Here is a 22,993-nt window from a genome sequence, read left to right as displayed (position 1 = left end):
ACATCGCGTACCTTTGCATCATCTTATCTCCTTCTTCACTGAAGCTTACCACGCATATGAATTACCTGCATTCAGCACAGATAACGTGATATATTCCTGCAGCTAGATAACTAGGTCAAGATCATCCCGGAGACGAGATAATACAGTAGACACACGGAAGTCTTATTTCGTCACAGTCACAATCGTGCTAAAAAGTTATGTAATATATCCGCTACATTTATTGGGAGTTAATGATATTTATTGCTTTCAATTAGAATTTTTTGTTGGTATAATTTTATTAATAAAAAATTCTGATAAATATATTCATCTTTATATGTATATGCTCCCCACCACTAATGATTTTGATTTTGACATATTGTCAAAGTTATGCCCCTAAGTAATATGTAAAATAAAATGCGTTTTAATTTCTTAGGGTTTTAATTATACTGGAGATAGGATTTTAATTGTCCTGCAATGATACTCGATGCGTTTTGTATTATAAAGATACTTCACGCACGATTACCAATTTTCTTATCGCTCTACAAATCTGAGATATTTAAATCGTACTATTAATTGTGCAAATGAGAGAAAGTTATTTTTTAATACGTAGATTAATATATTTTGTTAATATTATAAAAACAAGTTGAATGCTGGATCCTTCCTTACACTGTAACTCCTACCTATTAAATTACTTATTAAATACCTAATAAATACATATTAAATTACATTTTAATATTTATCTATTTATTTTAACTTCTCTTAAGTTTTTTATTATATTAATTATATATTTTTTATCATATTATGTTAATAATGTATATCAATATATGTACATTAGTATTGCATTAATTACTATTTGCTAATACATATAAATTAATACATGTATATTAATGTGCAATATACATATATGTGATTTAATAGTGGATAATAATATAGTATAGATTACAATTTTAATATAATATATAATCATTATGAACGTTGTATATAATAAAATATTATATATGTAATTAATATTATAAAATACAGTACATATAATTAATATTTAAATATACTTGTATATAAATATTAACAAATTAGTGCGTTATATTAATATATGTTGTTAATATTTTAAATCCTATAAAAATTATTCTTTACGAATATGTTTTATTAATGTACTATTAATGTTTTTAATTTAATAATAAATTATATGGCATAATTCTTGGAGCACGCTATCTCTATAATATTTTTATTCCATATTGTGAATAAAAAAACCTCTCTCAATTTTAATTTAAAAATCTGCTTCGTTATAAGAAAGACATGATTATTGATTTGATCGATTTGAGGGATTTCCTGTTGTTTTATTCATACATCCACCAAATAAATTTGAAAGAGTGAACAAAAACCTAAAAAATAATAGTTATTCATTATATTCTCTTATATATATATATATATATGATACTGTAATATTATATTCTAGTGAGAATAAGTTACGTTTTTTCATTAACTTGTTCAAAGACAATTTACCGATACAATCTCGTAATAATATAGTTTATAAAATTTCATTTGAATGTATATTGTAAATTATAAAAATTCTTAAATTTTTGGTAAAGGAATATACTACTTTTAAATAGTATAGAAAAATTCAAATATATATATTTATAGATATTTTTGTATTCTACGCGACGGTGGCCTCTTTTGGTTTAAACAGCGCGAAATAGACGGACCTGCTTTCTTACGGCGTTCGACCGCTAGCACGCATTTGGAGTGGGAAAAACCGTGGACACCGTGCTTTGCTCTTACATACCATTTCTCGATCAAAACGGCTGCTAACGACCTCAGAAGTTGTGTGTTTACATGACACACATATTTATTACAATATCGCATACTCCAAATGTTGTTAGTCTTTGGAAGTTTCTCGAGATATTAAGAAGTCATAACTCTGTGCATATATATTTTTTATATTACACTGATGATAATGAATAAAGCATTGATTTATTGCAACTAATTCTTATAAGAGGACATACATTTGCATACATTTTGTGATATATCTCAATATACAAAGTAAGTTGTTAAAAATTAAATTTATTTCTATGTATTTGTCTTAATTCTTTCTTTTCCATTAAATCATGAGGCAATGTTTTTGTTTAATATGTCAGTTTGTACTTTCTAACAAAATTATATCTTTATAGATATCTGAGAAAGTAGTATCATGTTTGCAAAACTATTATTATGTAGCAGTTTAACAATCATCGTATCGGTCTTTTCAATTGATTACCAGATAAGCAAACTAAATGAAACAGACACATACATGCAATCATTCTATATAATACCGAAACAATATGATATCATTCTTACATCATATATTGAGGAAGATACTTTTGTCGGCAATTGTAATATGAGTATTGAGATATTAAAATCAGTTCGAAGAATACAATTGTATTTAGACGTAAAACGTGTTATGAATATAACGATGATTAATGATCCACAATATTTTCGCGGAAAAATAATCCCTTATGAACCGGTAGATTGTTTGTATGATAATGAGAAGAACATTACCGAATACATATTCCGGAATAATCTATTGCCGAAGTATTACATCATAAAATTAAATTATATTATAATGGGTGATATAGATCTAAAAAAGTTTTATAAAAGAAATGAACGACAATGGTAAGTAACTATTAAAATATTAAATATATAGTAATTACAGGGTGACACAATCCTGGTACAGCATTCTATTTATTAAAAAGTATTTTCTAAGAAAAGACATTTATATAGAAATGTGCCTATCTGAAAAGTTTTCATTCCTAATTATATGTTTCTTAGGATCTTAGTAACAAATTTTGCAATTTATTATTATTATTAAAATGAATGTAAATTGCAAATAAAAATCAATTTAATTAAATCAGCAGTAATGCACGTCTTATACAACATTTTATCATCAACTGTCAGACGAATTTAAATATTCCGGTAGTGTTTTGAATTGTTTTCAAAATCTAAATAATACAATTCTGAAAGATTTATGTTTACGTTTTTATAGAACTTGCTTATTTGAAATTTAAAATTTTGGCAAATATTTCACTTTTACACTGTTTACTAATAACAAACTTTAGGAAATTATTAATATTTAATGAAACCTATTACAGAAGCATTTATAACATAAAATTAATCTATAATAAAGTTGATGACACAGATCTAAAAAATTGTTTTAAAAGTTATAATAATTCGGAAAGAAAACATTTCCAGACACATGTATGAATTTTTGTATGAATTTTGTATGAATTATTTGTATGAAGTTTATATGAATTTTTATGTTCATATATTTTAGAAGTCACTAACAAAATTTGATTAGATCATGAACAATCACTCACTTTTCATAAACACTTTATATATACAATTAAATATAAATATATAAAATTAAATATATATATAAGCTATATTTATGCTGTTTCTTATATTTAAACATTCACATACACGCACACATAGTATTAGAAACCATTTAGAAACTATTTTCGCTATAATATGCGAATAACTAAAAACATATATATGTGATTCATTTAACAAATTATCACTAAAATATGCAATTTTTTTAACATATATAAAATTATGTATGGAATAGTTAGGTAATATATCAATGTCAATAATCACAATACATTAATTAAAAACAATTAAAAGAAGTCATTAGTCTAATATTGTGTAATATGAAATTTTTCTTTATTTTAATTTTATTGAAATTTATAATTTTGATACTAAAATATTAACTATTAAATACTAACTATTCATTTTATACTAGTATATTCTAAAGTAAACATTACATGACCATTACGTTTTACTAATATCAAAATACTATCAAAATCAGTGTTAAGATATAAATCATGTTAGATTACATAATGTTATACAAGATATAGAACAAAAGAGTAAGAAGAACTCTATGCCATAATTTTCTATAGATATTATTCTTATATATAAATTGCGTCCGTATATCTTTTTATTCAATTTTTAATATTTCTATATAAATGTCGAAAATTTATTATCGTTATTTCATATTTCTAAATGTGATAGGTTGGCAGCGTATGTTGATACTATTGAGATTCAACACATGATTCCACGTTTGCCCGAATTTGCTGTATCTTCTTCGCCTGCCTATAATATTATTATAAAACATTATCAAAATTATAGAGTTTTATCAAATATGCCGATACAAAAAATGGAAATGAATGATGAAAACATGACGGTGACACATTTTCATACTACGTTTGTAAGGCCTAATTATTTTGTATTTCTGTCTAACCGGACTAATATATCTTTCATGTCTGGTCCAAGTAAAAGTAAGGTCAAGATTGATATGTGGTGTGGAATGCACTGCGCATTTGCACACGAAATTATTCAAAATATAACTCTATACTTGTTTAATAAATGGAAACGCCTGAATAAAACTTGGCAAATAAATCATGTTGCAATTCCGGATTTTCCGGAAAACGAGAGCATCATAAATCTGGGCGTTGTTATTTATAGGTAATTATATAATTAAAAAACATTAATATATTTCGAATGAAAAAAGGATAATAATTGATGGTACCTAAAATTATCTACATATCTTTTGTCTATTTCAAAATATATACATATTTTCAAATATTATTTGAAAATATGTATATATTTTATAATCACAAAATTATAAATTATAAATTAAAAATTAAAAACATAAAATTAAATAACGTATTATATTCAAGTTTTCATATTCCTTATCGATCAAAATTTAAAAAACTTTATATATATATATATATATACAGGGTGAGCCATTTTAATTAACGCACGCAATTATTTCGGAAACAAAGCATTTTAGAGAAAAATGTTTCAGACAAAAGTTTTATGCTTTCGAGGGGGCCATAAGATGGTATCATTGGTTTGACCTTGAAGAGTTATTTGAAGGTCACATGAAGGTCACCTTCAATTTCTTAAATGGAACCTACTATTTGTCATTACATATTCTTGTAGCTTATCTCGAGAGCTTTCCAAAACACTATAATTAAGTACCTTTTCGTTAAGTACTTTTTGAGTTATGAGGCTTGAAATAATTTCTTAATTTTACATAAACCGTAAAATATCTTGTAAAATATTCATTTTTCGATTATCTTACCTTAATACTTTTATGTACAAAATAATGAGAGGAATCAATTGGTGTAAAGAAAACACATAGTTGTTTCGAAGAAAAAATATGTAATTTGCAATTAACAATTCCATATTTTTTCTTAAAAACAACTATGTGTTTTCTTTACACCAATTGATTCCTCTCATTATTTTGTACATAAAAGTATTAAGGTAAGATAATCGAAAAATGAATATTTTACAAGATATTTTACGGTTTATGTAAAATTAAGAAATTATTTCAAGCATCATAACTCAAAAAGTACTTAACGGAAAGGTACTTAATTATAGTGTTTTGGAAAGCTCTCGAAATAAGCTACAAGAATGTACAAAAATATATAGGGTATTCCATTTAAAAAAATTGAAGTGACCTTCACGTGACCTTCAAATGACTCTTCAAGGTCAAACCAATGATACCATCTTATGGCCCCCTCGAAACCATACAACTTTTGTCTAAAACATTTTTCTCTATCTTGCTTATTTTTCGAGTTATTTGGCTGCCTAAGTTAAAATGGGTCACCCTGTATATACAGGGTGACCCATTTTAACTTAGGCAGCCAAATAACTCGAAAAATAAGCAAGATAGAGAAAAATGTTTTAGACAAAAGTTGTATGGTTTCGAGGGGGCCATAAGATGGTATCATTGGTTTGACTTTGAAGAGTCATTTGAAGGTCACGTGAAGGTCACTTCAATTTTTTTAAATGGAACATTCTATATATTTTTGTACATTCTTGTAGCTCATCTCGAGAGCTTTCCAAAACACTATAATTAAGTACCTTTCCGTTAAGTACTTTTTGAGTTATGAGGCTTGAAATAATTTCTTAATTTTACATAAACCGTAAAATATCTTGTAAAATATTCATTTTTCGATTATCTTATCTTAATACTTTTATGTACAAAATAATGAGAGGAATCAATTGGTGTAAAGAAAACACATAGTTGTTTTTAAGAAAAAATATGGAATTGTTAATTGCAAATTATATATTTTTTCTTCAAAACAACTATGTGTTTTCTTTACACCAGTTGATTCCTCTCATTATTTTGTACGTAAAAGTATTAAAGTAAGATAATCGAAAAATGAATATTTTACAAGATATTTTACGGTTTATGTAAAATTAAGAAACTATTTCAAGCCTCATAACTCAAAAAGTACTTAACGAAAAGGTACTTAATTATAGTGTTTTGGAAAGCTCTCGAGATAAGCTACAAGAATATGCAATGACAAATAGTAGGTTCCATTTAAGAAATTGAAGGTGACCTTCATGTGACTTTCAAATAACTCTTCAAGGTCAAACCAATGATACCATCTTATGGCCCCCTCGAAACCATAAAACTTTTGTCTGAAACATTTTTCTCTAAAATGCTTTGTTTCCGAAATAATTGCGTGCGTTAATTAAAATGGCTCACCCTGTATATATATATATATATATATATATATATATATATATATATATATATATATTGGAAGCATTACATATATGTTAAGTATGTATCGCATTATTTTGCGATGAGTCATTCATACGCGCAGACATTATAAAACATTAATATATAATTAATATGTTAATTTATAGAATTATTTAATTATATTAAATTTGCAAGCACAAAATATCTTCAACAGTAATAAGCTTTCTATAAAACATTTTCTTAAATTTTCAGAGAAGCAGATGTTACCTACATTGAGAATGTCGATTCTGTTGCGACTAAAATCAAAGTTGCTAACTTCATAGCCCATAAAGTAGTACAGGAATGTCTTTATTATGAAAATCCACTTTGGCCGTTATCCTCTTTGTTAAATGAGGCTATTGTCGCATTTCTTGGATTATATGTCACCAATCAGGTTATTTTAAGCATTCTTTAGCGCAGAACTTGCTCACTAGCAAATAATATGATATATATATATATATATATATGGTAAATATTTACCTTTACACAGCCACCCCCAAATTATTCGATCTTGACATATATTGTCAAGGTCACTGCCCTGAATAACATCCAAAAGGTTTTAGGCGTTGCTCGTTGTTTATTAAAAAGTTATAAACAAAAGAAGTTTATAAATTCATTAATACATTTATCGAAAGAAAAGTCAATTGTTACATAATTTCACATAGATTTGTAACTTTCTATGCAAAGAGAAGTGTATGAATTTAATACAATTTAATACAATTGAAAAATATCACAAATGTATGTATACACACACACACACGCTGGGGGTGCAAGGGGGGGGCCTTCGGCCCTTTCACTTGCAACCACCCCGCCGGTAGGCAAGGTGGACCTCGCTTTACAATTTACAGCATATATCCATTGTGATTGAACTCTTCGCAATGCGTCCCCTACCGGCGGGGTGGTTGCGGTAGGGTGGGCCGAAGGCCCCCCTTGCACCCCCTCCTCGTATGTGTGTGTGTGTACACATACATTTGTAATATTTTTTAATTGTATTAAATTGTATTAATTTCTATATAAATTTAAATTGTTTCTTTTACAATGTCATCCTCAATTATAATCGATATATATGCAAAGGTCAAAGAAATTGAAATGTTCTTCAATATGTTTATTCCTTTATAAATTTTAATACGAAAGGTCTATTATTGTACATGGTGTCCAAAAATTCTGTGAACCTTATAAAGCTTCTTTTGTTTATAACTTTTTAATAAACAACGAGCGACGCCTAAAACCTTTTGTATGTTACTCAGTGCAGTGACCTTGACAATATATGTCAAGGTCAAGTCATTTGGGGCTGGCAGTGTAAAGGTAAATATTTACCATTATAGCGTATAATTTTTTTTATAAATCAGAATATTAGACGAAGATTCTATATTTACAAAGAAAAGTGAGTTTCTTAAAAATGCTAATTTTCAAGTAAATCTGCAACATACATGGATAATACAATGTAAAATATTTTTACATTTTTATGTTTCTTTTATTTTGTGTGTGTGTCAAATTCACTATGTTACATTTGTCCGACTTTAAATTATTATATAAAAGAAAAGAAAAATTATCATTCAGATTCCACATAATATATGTACACATATAGAAATTGTGTAATAAAATAATTTTGCTATATAATATATTTTAATAATTCTAGAAATATTTAGTTTTAAAGTTATATGTCGAGTAATCATTTTTGTTGTATGTATGTATGTAATAGATACTTTATTTCCCCTAAGGGTTCAAAGGGCGTTTTTCCGGGAACGTACCCAAACCCTTACACCATGGCGCTTTTCGGGGAGCGTACCCGACCCCTTACAACCGTATACTTTAAACCCCCCCGGCCTGGCCCTTGTGCGACCATTACAATCTACCATCCCCCTCCCACCCAACGCACCCTCCCCCTCCATACTCTCCCTCCCCTTCCCCCTTTTCCTCCCTCCTGCCTCCCTTCTACTTCCACCCATGCTTCCTTCCTTGCCTTTTCTCTGTCCATCCATCAGTCTCTCTTCTCTCCTTCCCCTGCTTATGCTTCCTTCGCCCTGCCCCTCTTCTTTCCTCACGTCCGTTCCTCTCCTTCTTCATCTTTTCCTTTCCTTTATCTCTCCTGCCTCGGGACTAACTGCAAAATCAGATAATCAAAAGGACAAAATTTCTTATAATCGTTCTTATAAACCTAGCAGTTATCGACTCCCCCCCCTATCCTCCCCTTCCTTCCATTCCCTTCCGCCCTCTCTCCTCCTTTCCCTACCTTTTTCTTTTCCCTCTCTCCCTATTCTCTCCTTTTGACCCTACTCTTACCCCCTTCCTCCTCTTCCTTTCCCCCTCTCCATTTCTTGCCTTTTTCTCTCTCGCCCCTTCCCTCTAACCATCACTCTCCTCCTCTGTCTCCTCTGTCTCCTCATATTACTCCTCTCCCAACAAATCCCACCCCCAAGCCTTTCCGTCTATCCAGATCCTTCTATTAGTCGTAACCACTATCCTCCCCCTTGCCCTCTCCGTCCTCGCCCTTTCCACCAGTTTCCACCTTACCCTCCTTTCCTCCATTGACAAATCCTCATCTACCCCTACCCCCCAATTCCTCCTTATTTCCCATCCTCTTTCTAACAGATCCTTCTTATCCCTCACCCTCCCCATGCACGCTATCAAAACTATCCCCGCGCTCCCTCTCCTTTCCCTAACCTCCCTAATCTCTACCTTTCTCCGCAATTCCTCCTTCAGTATCCCCTCTATCACCCTCTTCCTTTCCTCCGTGCTGTCCCCCTCTACACCTCTCCACACTATGTTCCTCCTTGTTTCCCTCCTCTTCTCCGCCTCCACCTCTCTCTCCCTTTCCTTTCTCTCTAACTCCTTCCTCTCTCTTTCCCTCCTCACTCTTTCCCTCTTTTCTTCAAATTTCCTCCATGCATCCTCTCCGGCAGTCCTCTTGCCCTCCCCCCCTAGAGCCTCTTCTTTCTCCCCTCCTCTTCCCTCCTCCGCCTTCTTCCTCTTCCTTCTCTCCTCCTGTTCCTCTTCCACCATCTTCCACCAATCTTCTTCTCTCTCTCTGTCCTCTGAACTCTCCTCTCTTCCACTTTCCCTTTCCTTCTCTATCCCCCTCTCCCCCTCCCTCTCTCCTGCCTCTTTCATCCTCTTCCCCTCCTCCCGTTTCTTTCCTTTCCCCCTTCTCTCCTGTGCCTTCTCCTTTTCTTCCTTCTTTTCTGTTCCTCTTCCTTCCTTCCCCCCCTCATTCCACTTGTTCCTCTTCTCCTTGTCTTCCACCCTCCCTCCGTCTCCTTTCTTCTCTCCTGCCTCCTTCCTCCCCTCTGATGTCTTTCCTTTCTCCATCCTCGGCTCCTCCACCTTCGCATCCTTCTCTCTTCTTTCTTCTTCCACTCCGCTTCCTTCCCCTCTCTTCTCTCTTGTCTCCCTTCTCCCCTCTGTCATCTTCCCTTTCCCTGTCCTTGACTCCTCTGCCTTCCTAACCTCCTCTCTTCCTCTTCTCTCTTCCTTCTCTCTCCTTTCTCCTTCCTCTCCTCTCTCCTCTCTCACACCTTCTCTCTCCTTTCTAACCTCCTCTCCCACGTGCTCACGACCGGCTTCCTCTCTTCTCTCCATCCCCCTCACCATCCTCCTTAATATCAGCACCATTTCCACCATTACTTTCCTTAATTCTCTCACCTCCTCCACCAGCTCTCCACCCTCTGTCTTCCTTTCCATTACTCACTGTGACCCTGTCACTTCTCACTGACTACTCCGTCCACTATAACCCCCCTCATCGATCTCCTCCGAGTAATCATTTTTGTTATTAATATATTATATTTTGAAATTATTTATTCTATATTTTAAGAGTATAATTAATTATAAGAGTATAACCAATTTTTTTTACATACACGTAGAAAGTAGCAGCCCTAATGCATATTGCTATTGTGTATTAAATATAATATTAATTAAATAAATACATTTAAACCATTTTTTATAGGCTCTCCCAAGTACCCGGATGATGAACTTGTTTGTGGTACAAATTCAACACGAATCTCTTCACATCGATACTGAATATAAAACATCACTTTATTACACACAATTCAGCACAATCAACAGTTCTGTTGAAAATTTTCGTTACATTAAAGGTATGATAATATAATTAAAAATTGATTATGCGTAAATTTTTGAATATAAATGCTTAAAAAACAAACAGAATAACTGATAAAAACTTTAATTTTATATATAATCTCTTCATTATACACATGCACACATATATACATACATAATGGAGCTGTAGTGTATAAAATTATATATAAAAATTATATATATTACATATACAGGATGTTTCTTTTTAAATGATACAGTCGATTATCTCGCGAACCGATGATTTTATTGAAAAATTTTTCGAACAAAAATTGCATAGCTTAAAGGGGTACACATGATGAAAATATGGACTTGATCTTGTCAAAGTAAGGTCAAGGTCATTAATTCTTTTTTAAATGAATCTCTATTTCTTTATTACATATTCTTGTAGATTACCTCGAGAGCTTTTCAAAACGCTATAATAAAGTATTTTTTCATTGAGTATTTTTCAAGTTATGTCTTAATTTTACATAAGCTATAAAATAGTAAATCTAGTAAAATATTCATTTTTCGATTATCTTACCTTAAAACTTTAATGTACTAAATAATGAGACGAATTAATTGGTGTAAAGAAAAAACATAGTTGTTTCTAAGAAAAATATGTAATTTGCAATTAACAATTACATATTTTTTCTTAAAAACAACTATGTTTTTTCTTTACACCAATTGATTCGTCTCATTATTTAGTACATAAAAGTATTAAGGTAAGATAATCGAAAAATTAATATTTTACTAGATATTTTATAGATTATAAAATTAAGAAATTATTTTAAGCCTCAACTCGAAAATCACTCAACGAAAAAATACTTTACTATAGCGTTTTGAAAAGCTCTCGAGATAAGCTATAAGATAAAGCAATAAAAAATGGGCATTTCCGTTTAAAAAATTGAAGGTAACCTACATGTGACCTTCAAACAATTATCCAAGGTCGAACCAATGGCATCTTATGTTCTCCTTCGAGTCAATCAACTTTTGTCTAAAACATTTTTCTCTAAAATCATTGGTTTACGAGATACAGCACTGTAAAAAGAGACACCCTGCGTAGACGAAACTCTCAGCGAGGATCAAGATTAGATGTAGAATGAACTTCGATTTGTCTTACAAAGTACACTGCGTGGACGCAATGAGTTCCGTCTCCCTCCCCCTCATTCCTTACGGGAGAGTTCTACTTCCAGAACGTACAACATAATGCAAACGTATTCCTTTAAATATTATAGTACAAAGAGTATCTTATTGTAAATTAGTACAATGTAAACTAACCTCATACATAATGCTTTTAATATCATATTATGCACTTTTACCATAATTATTAATTATTTACTATAACTATTATCTTATTCATATTCTGATATAAATTATATAATTATAGTATCCAGTGTATTGCGTATATTACAACACATGATTACTGAAGAGATATTTTGGCAGAGTATCCGTACATATGTAAAGGACAAGTAAGTAATACACTATACTGCTATAATTACTATTTTTATTTAAATTAAATTAATTTTAATTTTATTTAAATTTACACCGTTTCTTTCATATTTTATTATCTTTATTATTACCATTTCCAATATTTTTTACCTTCAATGTCATTAAATATTCAAGATATATTTTCAATTTATATATACACTTATCTTTTAAAAGTAATCAAGTTTGGCCATTCCTTTTAAATTATAATTTAAACTGTAGCATCAAATATTTATATAAAAATTATAAATCATATGATTAATTATCTAATTAATTATATATTTAATTAAATTAATCATAAAATATAATTACCAACTTTATATTGTGATAATTATACACACACACACACACACACACACACACACACACACACACATATATATATTTGCTTATAATACCTTTCGTTAACACATCAATAAATTTTGAATAAATTTTATAACTTTAGCAAGCCAACTTTTAACTATTTTGGTGAAGTTATGAAGAACCTTTCGCCCATTCCATTGTCTACAGACAATTTATTTATTATAACGCAGCTAATTAAGTTTTCAACCAAACGAAAATATTGTCCTGTAGTGAAAATAGAACGAGATTATAATATCCCATCGCACTATATTTATCCTATCGGACAGATAAAAGCAACGATACAATATCAAAATTTAAATAACATGGTGGATGATTACATACTTAGGTCGTATACTACGGAGTTGGGTGACTTTATAGTATATAATCTACAACAAACTGGTAAGTTTGCAATAAATTTATTACATTTTATAGCGTTTATCATACATACACATTAGAGAGAAAGATTTAAATTATTAAAAATATTATTCATTATATTATGTATTATATACATTACATTTATTATACATTATATATACATACATACATACGTACAATTATTAGAAATGTTCAATTTTCATGCAAAATGATTTTATATCTATTATAATATAAAATTTGCATTTCCATTTATGTTCACTTTATGATAAATTTTTGATCTCTGTTAATGTACAAAAGTATAAGTACAAAAGTATAAACACATACTTGTACTGATAAACTCTTTGAAAGAATTATATATATATATATATATATATATATATATAATTCTTTCAAAGGGTTTATCAGTACAAGTATCTGTTTATACTTTTATATATATATATATATATATATATATATATATATATATATATATATACAGGGTGACCCATTTTAACTTAGGCAGCCAAATAACTCGAAAAATAAGCAAGATAGAGAAAAATGTTTTAGACAAAAGTTGTATGGTTTCGAGGGGGCCATAAGATGGTATCATTGGTTTGACCTTGAAGAGTCATTTGAAGGTCACGTGAAGGTCACTTCAATTTTTTTAAATGGAACATCCTATATATTTTTGTACATTCTTGTAGCTCATCTCGAGAGCTTTCCAAAACACTATAATTAAGTAAATTTTCGCTAAGTACTTTTTGAGTTATGAGGCTTGAAATAATTTCTTAATTTTACATAAACCGTAAAATATCTTGTAAAATATTCATTTTTCGATTACCTTACCTTAATAGTTTTATGTACAAAATAATGAGAGGAATCAATTGGTGTAAAGAAAACACATAGTTGTTTCGAAGAAAAAATATGTAATTTGCAATTAACAATTCCATATTTTTTCTTAAAAACAACTATGTGTTTTCTTTACACCAATTGATTCCTCTCATTATTTTGTACATAAAAGTATTAAGGTAAGATAATCGAAAAATGAATATTTTACAAGATATTTTACGGTTTATGTAAAATTAAGAAATTATTTCAAGCATCATAACTCAAAAAGTACTTAACGGAAAGGTACTTAATTATAGTGTTTTGGAAAGCTCTCGAAATAAGCTACAAGAATATACAAAAATATATAGGGTATTCCATTTAAAAAAATTGAAGTGACCTTCACGTGACCTTCAAATGACTCTTCAAGGTCAAACCAATGATACCATCTTATGGCCCCCTCGAAACCATACAACTTTTGTCTAAAACATTTTTCTCTATCTTGCTTATTTTTCGAGTTATTTGGCTGCCTAAGTTAAAATGGGTCACCCTGTATATATATATATATATACAGGGTGATTCAAAATAACCCTATTGTCCGTGAAATGACACATTCTTGAGTCAATTCTAAGACGATTTTTCCTTTGGCAAAATTTCGTCCGACGCTTAGTTTTTGAATTATTAAAGGAAGTAATTAACTTATAATTGGTCGAATACAAGAGGCAGGCAAGGGTAGCGCGATTCACTGTCAGACGCGGGTGCTTACGCGGGGCGCCTGCTGCGATCATCTGATCGCTACATACACACACATGCGAATACATACATTCTCATTCTCTCTCTCTCTCTGCCTCTCTCTCTCCCACCCTCACTCTCTCTCTCATTTACTTAATCACTTGAAGTCATTATTACTTTTACTTAAATTATTATTTACTTTTTATTATTACACATTTTCACTTTAATTATTATTATTTTTCTATATTGTACTGTTTTTTTTTTTTTTTTTTTTTTTTACGAGAGAGGGGAAGATGCATTTTATGCATACTCACAGGCCTGTCCGGTGAGTTATGTGGGACTCGAGTACCAAGTCGAATTACCAACTCGGTACTCCTTACCCACTAAAAACCCCTCTCTTTCGCGAATTTTCTCTGACACTGTTTATTTGACATCCGGAAATCTGTTTTCACACAACACCAAAGAATAGTTATTATTACCTTGTTCGATGCATTGCTGTAATTTCTTGAGAAATAAATTTTCCGACAAATCGTACTTTCACTCAAATTGAACGTAGATATCACGTTCTAAGGGATAGAGATCCACTCTAAATAATTAATCGAAGGTTCTATTTTCTTTTATAAACTGTATTCTTTTATAAACTTCAACATAATCACATTCATTCACTCACTCGATAAGATGAGAAATTTACCAATGACTCTATCACTAATCACTATCAATCACTGTCGAATAATCACTGTTGCCAATTAAAAACCACTCGATTAAAGAAACACACGCGCACATACGTTATTACACGACGCGACGATATTTACCCGGCGACAGCAAACAGTTTTTGGTTATGGTAAGTTACAAGGTAGATTCTTCAATCAAATCCATGTTCACGTTCGACAACGCTGTTAGTACCTTAACCTACCGTAACCTATCATAACCAAAAACTATTTGCTGTCGCCGGATAAATATCGTCGCGTCGTCGCGTCGTGTAATAACGTATGTGCGCGTGTGTTTCTTTAATCGAGTGGTTTTTAATTGCCAACAGTGATTATTCGACAGTGATTGATAGTGATTAGTGACAGAGTCATTGGTAAATTTCTCATCTTGTCGAGTGAGTGAATGAATGTGATTATGTTAAAGTTTATAAAAGAATACAGTTTATAAAAGAAAAAAGAATCTTCGATTAATTATTTAGAGTGGATCTCTGTCCCTTAGAACGTGATATCTACGTTCAATTTGAGTGAAAGTACAATTTGTCGGAAAATTCATTTCTCAAGAAATTACAGCAATGCATCGAACAAGGTAATAATAACTATTCTTTGGTGTTGTGTGAAAACAGATTTCCGGATGTCAAATAAACAGTGTCAGAGAAAATTCGCGAAAGAGAGGGGTTTTTAGTGGATAAGGAGTACCGAGTTGGTAATTCGATTTGGTACTCGAGTCCCATATAACTCACCGGACAGGCCTGTGAGTATGCATAAAATGCATCTTCCCCTCTCTCGTAAAAAAAAAAAATAAATAAATAAAACTGTACAATATAAAAAAATAATAATAATTAAAGTGAAAATGTATAATAATAAAAAGTAAATAATAATTTAAGTAAAAGTAATAATAATTTCAAGTGATTAAGCAAATGAGAGAGAGAGAGTGAGGGTGGGAGAAAGAGAGGCAGAGAGAGAGAGAGAGAGAGAGAGAATGAGAATGTATGTATTCGCATGTGTGTGTATGTAGCGATCAGATGATCGCAGCAGACGCCCCGCGTAAGCACCCGCGTCTGACGGTGAATCGCACCACCCTTGCCTGCCTCTTGTATTCGACCCATTATAAGTTAATTACTTCCTTTAATAATTCAAAAACTAAGCGTCGGACGAAATTTTGCCAAAGGAAAAATCGTCTTAGAATTGACTCAAGAATGTGTCATTTCACGGACAATAGGGTTATTTTGAATCACCCTGTATATATATGTATATACAGGGTGACCCATTTTAACTTAGGCAGCCAAATAACTCGAAAAATAAGCAAGATAGAGAAAAATGTTTTAGACAAAAGTTGTATGGTTTCGAGGGGGCCATAAGATGGTATCATTGGTTTGACCTTGAAGAGTCATTTGAAGGTCACGTGAAGGTCACTTCAATTTTTTTAAATGGAACATCCTATATATTTTTGTACATTCTTGTAGCTCATCTCGAGAGCTTTCCAAAACACTATAATTAAGTACATTTTCGTTAAGTACTTTTTGAGTTATGAGGCTTGAAATAATTTCTTAATTTTACATAAACCGTAAAATATCTTGTAAAATATTCATTTTTCGATTACCTTACCTTAATAGTTTTATGTACAAAATAATGAGAGGAATCAATTGGTGTAAAGAAAACACATAGTTGTTTCGAAGAAAAAATATGTAATTTGCAATTAACAATTCCATATTTTTTCTTAAAAACAACTATGTGTTTTCTTTACACCAATTGATTCCTCTCATTATTTTGTACATAAAAGTATTAAGGTAAGATAATCGAAAAATGAATATTTTACAAGATATTTTACGGTTTATGTAAAATTAAGAAATTATTTCAAGCATCATAACTCAAAAAGTACTTAACGGAAAGGTACTTAATTATAGTGTTTTGGAAAGCTCCCGAAATAAGCTACAAGAATGTACAAAAATATATAGGGTATTCCATTTAAAAAAATTGAAGTGTCCTTCACGTGACCTTCAAATGACTCTTCAAGGTCAAACCAATGATACCATCTTATGGCCCCCTCGAAACCATACAACTTTTGTCTAAAACATTTTTCTCTATCTTGCTTATTTTTCGAGTTATTTGGCTGCCTAAGTTAAAATGGGTCACCCTGTATATATATATATATATATACAATTTATTTATTTTTGGCAGGATATTATCGAGTCAATTACGATATCGAGAACTGGCGAAGAATTGCAAGTTATCTAAATTCTAAAAATTATAGGAAATTACATGTTTTGAATCGTGCCCAAATTATCGATGACGCTTTCCACTTAATGATAACAAACCAACTTAATTCCACTGTATTCTGGAATATTGCAAAATATCTATCACGAGAAACAGACTACGTGGCATGGTATCCTATGTTCAAAGCTTTGGAATATCTGTCCAATATCTTTCTATTTCAGGAACCAATATATTTTAATATCAAGGTAATAACACAAATTATTAAACAATGTCAATGATGCCTTAAACATACTAAAAACATATTACTTATTGCACATATTAATATTGTGTTTATTTATAACAATAATTATTAAGTGCTTTCAGAAAAAATACATACAATAAAATACATGTAGCTAAAATAATTTGATTACGATTTTTAAATATATTTTGGATGAATGATAAGTATCTATTTCCATTCGAATAGAGTGTGTACTAATTATAAAAAGTTGGAGAGGAAAATAAAGGAAAATATGAAAATTGTTACCATTTTTAATCCAAGCATGATATTCATAATGACGATTTAAATATCATTAATTTTTAGATAGAAAATTAGTAGGAAACGTATATGTACATCAGTTATCTGTGTGTTTAGTACACACACAAACAGTTAAAAAGTTATTAAATTATATTATACATATAATGTCTACATGTATGTCTATATGTCTACAAAATATGTATTTTTGTATGTATATTTTGATATGGACATGTTTGCATGTGTTAAGCATGTGTGAATATGCACGCAAGTAAAATTCAAATTTGTGTAAATACATATACAATATAAGTATAGCTATACATATAATAGATATTTTTATAAAAAGAAATTTAGAGCTGTTTACCAAGACAAAACGTTCTTAATATATAAAATAATTTAACGTTATTAATATATAAAATAATTAATATGTAAAATATATTTGCGCAAGATATCTTTCGGTATGGCAATATATAATGCAAGAATCGAAAAATATAAAATTTATATCAAGTAACAATATAAATACATATAAATATATATATATATATATATATATTTATATATTTAGGGGAAAATGCTAAACTTACTAAACGATTTGCTTGATAAACTTAAATACGATGAAGTTTCTAATGAACACGATTTTACAAAGAGTTTAAGAATGGAGGCTGCGAAATGGGCATGTAATCTTGATGGTCGCATATGCATAGAAAATGCCCGACATAATTTAAATCGACATCTCGCAGATCCCGAAAAGAACACGTAATTTTTCTTATATATTCTCGGTTATTTTAATTTAATTGTTTTGTAGATACATGTGCAATGTTTATTTCATTATTTAAAATTATCAAAAAATTATTCAAAATTATATATCAAAATTGAAATTTATTATGTTATGTTATGAAATTATAATTTGTTAAATTATTTAATCAAAATATAAGATTAATATGTGCAAAACTTTTATATTAGAATTTGTTTTTTGTTAAATCTCGTAGGCTTTTGCCATGGTGGAAAGAATGGACATACTGTCAAGGTTTAAAAGTATTGTACTATTCTCTTAGCAATGAAGATTCTCCTTGGTGGGGAGTACATCGTCTGGGAAAAGAAAAATTTAAATCTAAACTTTTAAAATTTCTCTCTTGCCCTGAAAATTCACAATTTATCAAAAACTATCTAAATCTAATAAAGAATGATAGTACAACATCGATTATGTTTTTAAAAGATTTTTTCGATAAAGATTATATTAATTATTTTCTTTTTACTATTGCGAAGCATGCAAGGAATCCTGTAATACTCAATTTCATATTACATAATCTTGAGCATATAAAACCTAAGTAACACAGTTTTCTCTCCGTAAATATATATCTATCATTCAACAATTTATGTGTGTATCAATACATTTATTGTTTTACTGTTATAGACAAGTCAGCGAGTATGCAACGTTTATTATTATTATTAATCATGTGTATTCCGCAAATCAACTCGAAAAGGTAAAAATTGCATGTGCTTATGTACATATATATATATATATGTGTGTGTAAAATAAATAACCACACGACATCAAATATTGCTGTTTAATATCATCAAAATGATCTGTTTTAGATAAACGACTTGCTAACAGATAAATTTTTTAAAGTAACGCAAGTTGAATTAAATGAATGTAAGAAGTTATGGTTTTTTGTGAAAGAAAAAAATACGAAAGTAAAGGTAAATTTTATGAATATCATTATACTAATATTTCATTTACTAATCATTGATCTTTTTGTTTTCATACAGAATATATTAATATCACAGTATCAAAGTAACAAGCAGAAATTAATGTCATTTAATTTTTTTGATAAAATAAACATTTTTATTTCTAATTTCCGAAAATACATTATTTTGTAAATATGTAATTTTTAATGAATAAAAAAATGGGAAAGAGTGAGGGAGCAAGCGAAAGCAAAAGAGAAATATAATTTCTTTACTTGGAAATTTTAGTGAAAATCGATTTATATAAATTTTAAAAAGAGAATTTACAAGCTTCAAATTTAAATCTTAGTTAGTCTAGATGTTCAGCTCTTAGTTAAATAAATTTAAATGTTTTTCAATATGATTGAGAAAGTATTACGTAATGTGATTCGCATTTCTTTAATATTACACGAGCCATTTGATTACTAAAATAAAAATTTAATAAAGATGGATAAGTTAAGAACAATTAATGCACTTGCTAGATATAACAGTTATAATATTATAATATTATAATGATATTATCTCTGTGACAGCTGCAGCTCATCTAAATTTCTAATTTTATTTTAAAAATCTCTAATTCTAAATTTTGATTTTTATTTGTTGAAAGTTACTTGCAAAGTATTATTTATAAGCATTCCTTGCAAACAAAAGAGTTGTTAAGTAAAATATAGTGCAACACAATGCACATAATATAATACAACACATAGTACAATAGAAGAATAATTTTATTCTCATTTTAGCAAATTTGTAATTTTCATAATCCATAATTATTATTTATTCCTATTATATTTAAGATTATTATTATTATTGTATGTATTATATATATGTATTAAATGTATTAATATTATATATATATATACACATACACGAGATAATATTTAATATAATATTTAGTAATATTTATTATAATATTAAATATTAAATATAATATAAAGCACTGAGAGAGACGAAAAGTAGGGTAAGAACAGGAGGGGAAACGGGGGAGAGTTTTTGGACGGCAAGGGGAGTAAGACAGGGATGTCCATTGAGTCCGTTGTTATTTAGTATAATGATTGCGGACTTGGAGGAGGAGATGGGAAAGGTGAAGTAGGGAGGGATCAAGATGAGTGGGGGAGAAAGGATATATACCCTAGCTTATGCGGATGATATAGTGATATTGGCGGAGGAGGAAGATGAAATGAGGAGCATGATTGGTAGATTGGAGGAATATATAGACAGGAAAGGTTTAGAGTTGAATGTAGGTAAGACGAAGGTAATGAGGTTTAAGAAGGGAGGAGGTAGAATGAAGAAGAGAGAGTGGAGGTGGAGAGGAAAAAGGATGGAGGAGGTAAGGGAATTTAGGTACCTAGGGTATACGTTGCAGAGGAATGGAGGACAAGAAGCGCATATTAGGGAAAGGATTAAGAGGGCGGCGGCGGTAATGGGAGAAGTATGGGGAATAGGGAGGAGAAAGTTTGGCAAGGATTGGAGTAGAAGGCTATGGCTGTTTGACAGGCTAATATGGACAGTATTGAGCTATGGAGTTGAGATATGGGGTTGGAAAGAAAGGGAAGGAATAGAAAGACTGGAGGAAAGATATATGAGGTGGGTAATGGGCCTAGAGAGAAGAACACCGGAATATTTGATAAGGGAAGAAATTAAGAGGGGAAAGTTAAGAGAGAGAGCGGGAAGGAGAGCTTGGGGATTTGAGGAAAGGCTGAAGGAAGGGAAAGGTAGTGAGTTGACGAGACTATGTTGGGAGGAATTAAGGGAGGGGGCGAGGGAGGGAAAGGTAGGATCAGAGTGGGAGGAGGAGAGAAAGAGGTTTTTTGAAAGCAGGGGATGGGGGATTGGAGAGAGGAAGAGAGAGGAAGGGGATGAATGGTTTGGAGAATTGATTAAGAAAGACAAAGAGGAGCAAAGGTTGGAGAGGGAAGGAAGGATAAGAGACTCAAGATATAACAGATGGTATAAGATGATAAAGGAAGAAGGAATACCAGAATATCTAAAGAAGGGATGGGGAGAGAGCAGGTGGAGGAGGGTATTGAGGTTTAGATTGGGGAATGAGATAGGGGAGAGTAATTATTGGGAAGAGGAAGATAAAAGGATGTGTAGGTTATGTGAAGGGGAGACGGAGACTTGGGAACACGTATGGGAGGGGTGTAGAGTATGGAGGACTGGGGGGGAAAGCTGGCAGGAAATGGCAGGGTGGATATTGGGGGGGGAAGGGGGGAGAATGGTGGATGAGAGAGATAGAGAAAGAAAGAGAAGTAGGAAAAGATAGAGGAGGGAGAAGAGAGGAAGAGGAAGAGAGAGAGTGAGAGTGAGAGTGAGAGAGAGGGGGGGAAAGAGAGAGAGAAAGAGGGTAGAGGGAGGGACGACGGAGTTGGGAGGTTGAAGGAAAAAGCAAGAGGAAGCGGAAGTCGAGGGCGTGTGTATGTGTGTAAAGGAGGGAGGGGGAGCGAAGAGATTCGCGATCCCTCAAGTAGTTAATAAGTATAGGTTAAGTTTTAGGATAAAAGTAGTTTTAAGAGTTTTTTGTAATAGATTATAACCCTGAGGGGAACAATAAAGATATTAATAATAATTAAATATAATATATATTATAATCTGTTTTAGACAAGCAAATTAACAGAATTAGAAGAAAATTTCAGATGTATGCAGCAATATATTTCAAATATTGAAAGCAAGATACAAATGCGCTTTTTCGAAATCAAAAGTCAACAGAATTACTTTCAAAATTTTGTCAAATATCAACAATAACCGTTTAATAAAAGTAACAATTGTGACGCGAATACATCTATATATCTTTGTTACAAATAGTTTTTTATAATGTTTATATTTTTCGATTTATTATTTATGCTTATGTGCGTTAATAATATATAATTAAATGCACGTGCATTTACAAGGATTCATTTTAGCCTGTAATTTACTGATGTTTTTATTTCCTTATTAACATGAAGTAAAGCAAAGTGTAAATTATATTCATAATAATAATATATAAATAATTATAATTAAAGTATGTTATATTATAATTAAATATATAATTAAATTAAGTGTAAATTATGTTCATAATTATAATATATAAATAATTATAATTAAATTATGTTATATTATATGAATAATTTTAATTATATTAAATGAAAAAGTATCTGCAATATATTTAACATTATATTACTAATGTACTAAAAATGTATTATCTAATTTAAATTGTATTCTGATTTATTTTTTAAATTGTATTTGATTTGTTCTATATTTGTAACTTTATATGTTAATATTTATTAATTATATTATCTTGAATTAAATTTTTATTATAGGTATAATATAGATATAATAATGCATATTAATATTTAAATAACATCTAAAATTAAAAATTTATAAAACATATTACAATTCTTTAATATTTATATATATATAATAACAACTTCTTATATATATATATATATATATATATATATATATATATATAAATTTGTATATATATATATATATATATATATATAT

The 22,993-nt window shown here is 30.2% G+C and overlaps 1 protein-coding gene across 1 annotated transcript; it reads left to right on the top strand.

Moving 5' to 3' along the window:
* The first annotated feature begins 1,929 nt into the window (after positions 1 to 1,929).
* Positions 1,930 to 22,252, top strand: LOC145961337 (aminopeptidase N-like). The gene is made up of 13 exons (XM_083081424.1): positions 1,930 to 2,016; positions 2,145 to 2,625; positions 4,018 to 4,470; positions 6,758 to 6,938; positions 10,488 to 10,635; positions 12,003 to 12,084; positions 12,546 to 12,841; positions 17,239 to 17,519; positions 18,351 to 18,541; positions 18,775 to 19,113; positions 19,200 to 19,269; positions 19,382 to 19,486; positions 22,109 to 22,252. The coding sequence occupies exons 2-13, from the start codon at positions 2,165 to 2,167 to the stop codon at positions 22,250 to 22,252; spliced, it is 2,751 nt and encodes a 916-aa protein (XP_082937550.1). The 5' UTR covers positions 1,930 to 2,016; positions 2,145 to 2,164.
* The last annotated feature ends 741 nt before the right edge of the window (positions 22,253 to 22,993 follow it).

The sequence above is a fragment of the Camponotus vicinus genome, unplaced genomic scaffold (genome assembly GCF_025532165.1).
Source record: "Camponotus vicinus isolate PSW18456_S1 unplaced genomic scaffold, iyCamVici1.0 SCAF_11, whole genome shotgun sequence".
Taxonomy (NCBI): domain Eukaryota; kingdom Metazoa; phylum Arthropoda; class Insecta; order Hymenoptera; family Formicidae; genus Camponotus; species Camponotus vicinus.
Note: the sequence above shows the minus strand (reverse complement) of the source record. Positions and strands in the feature narration are given on the sequence as shown.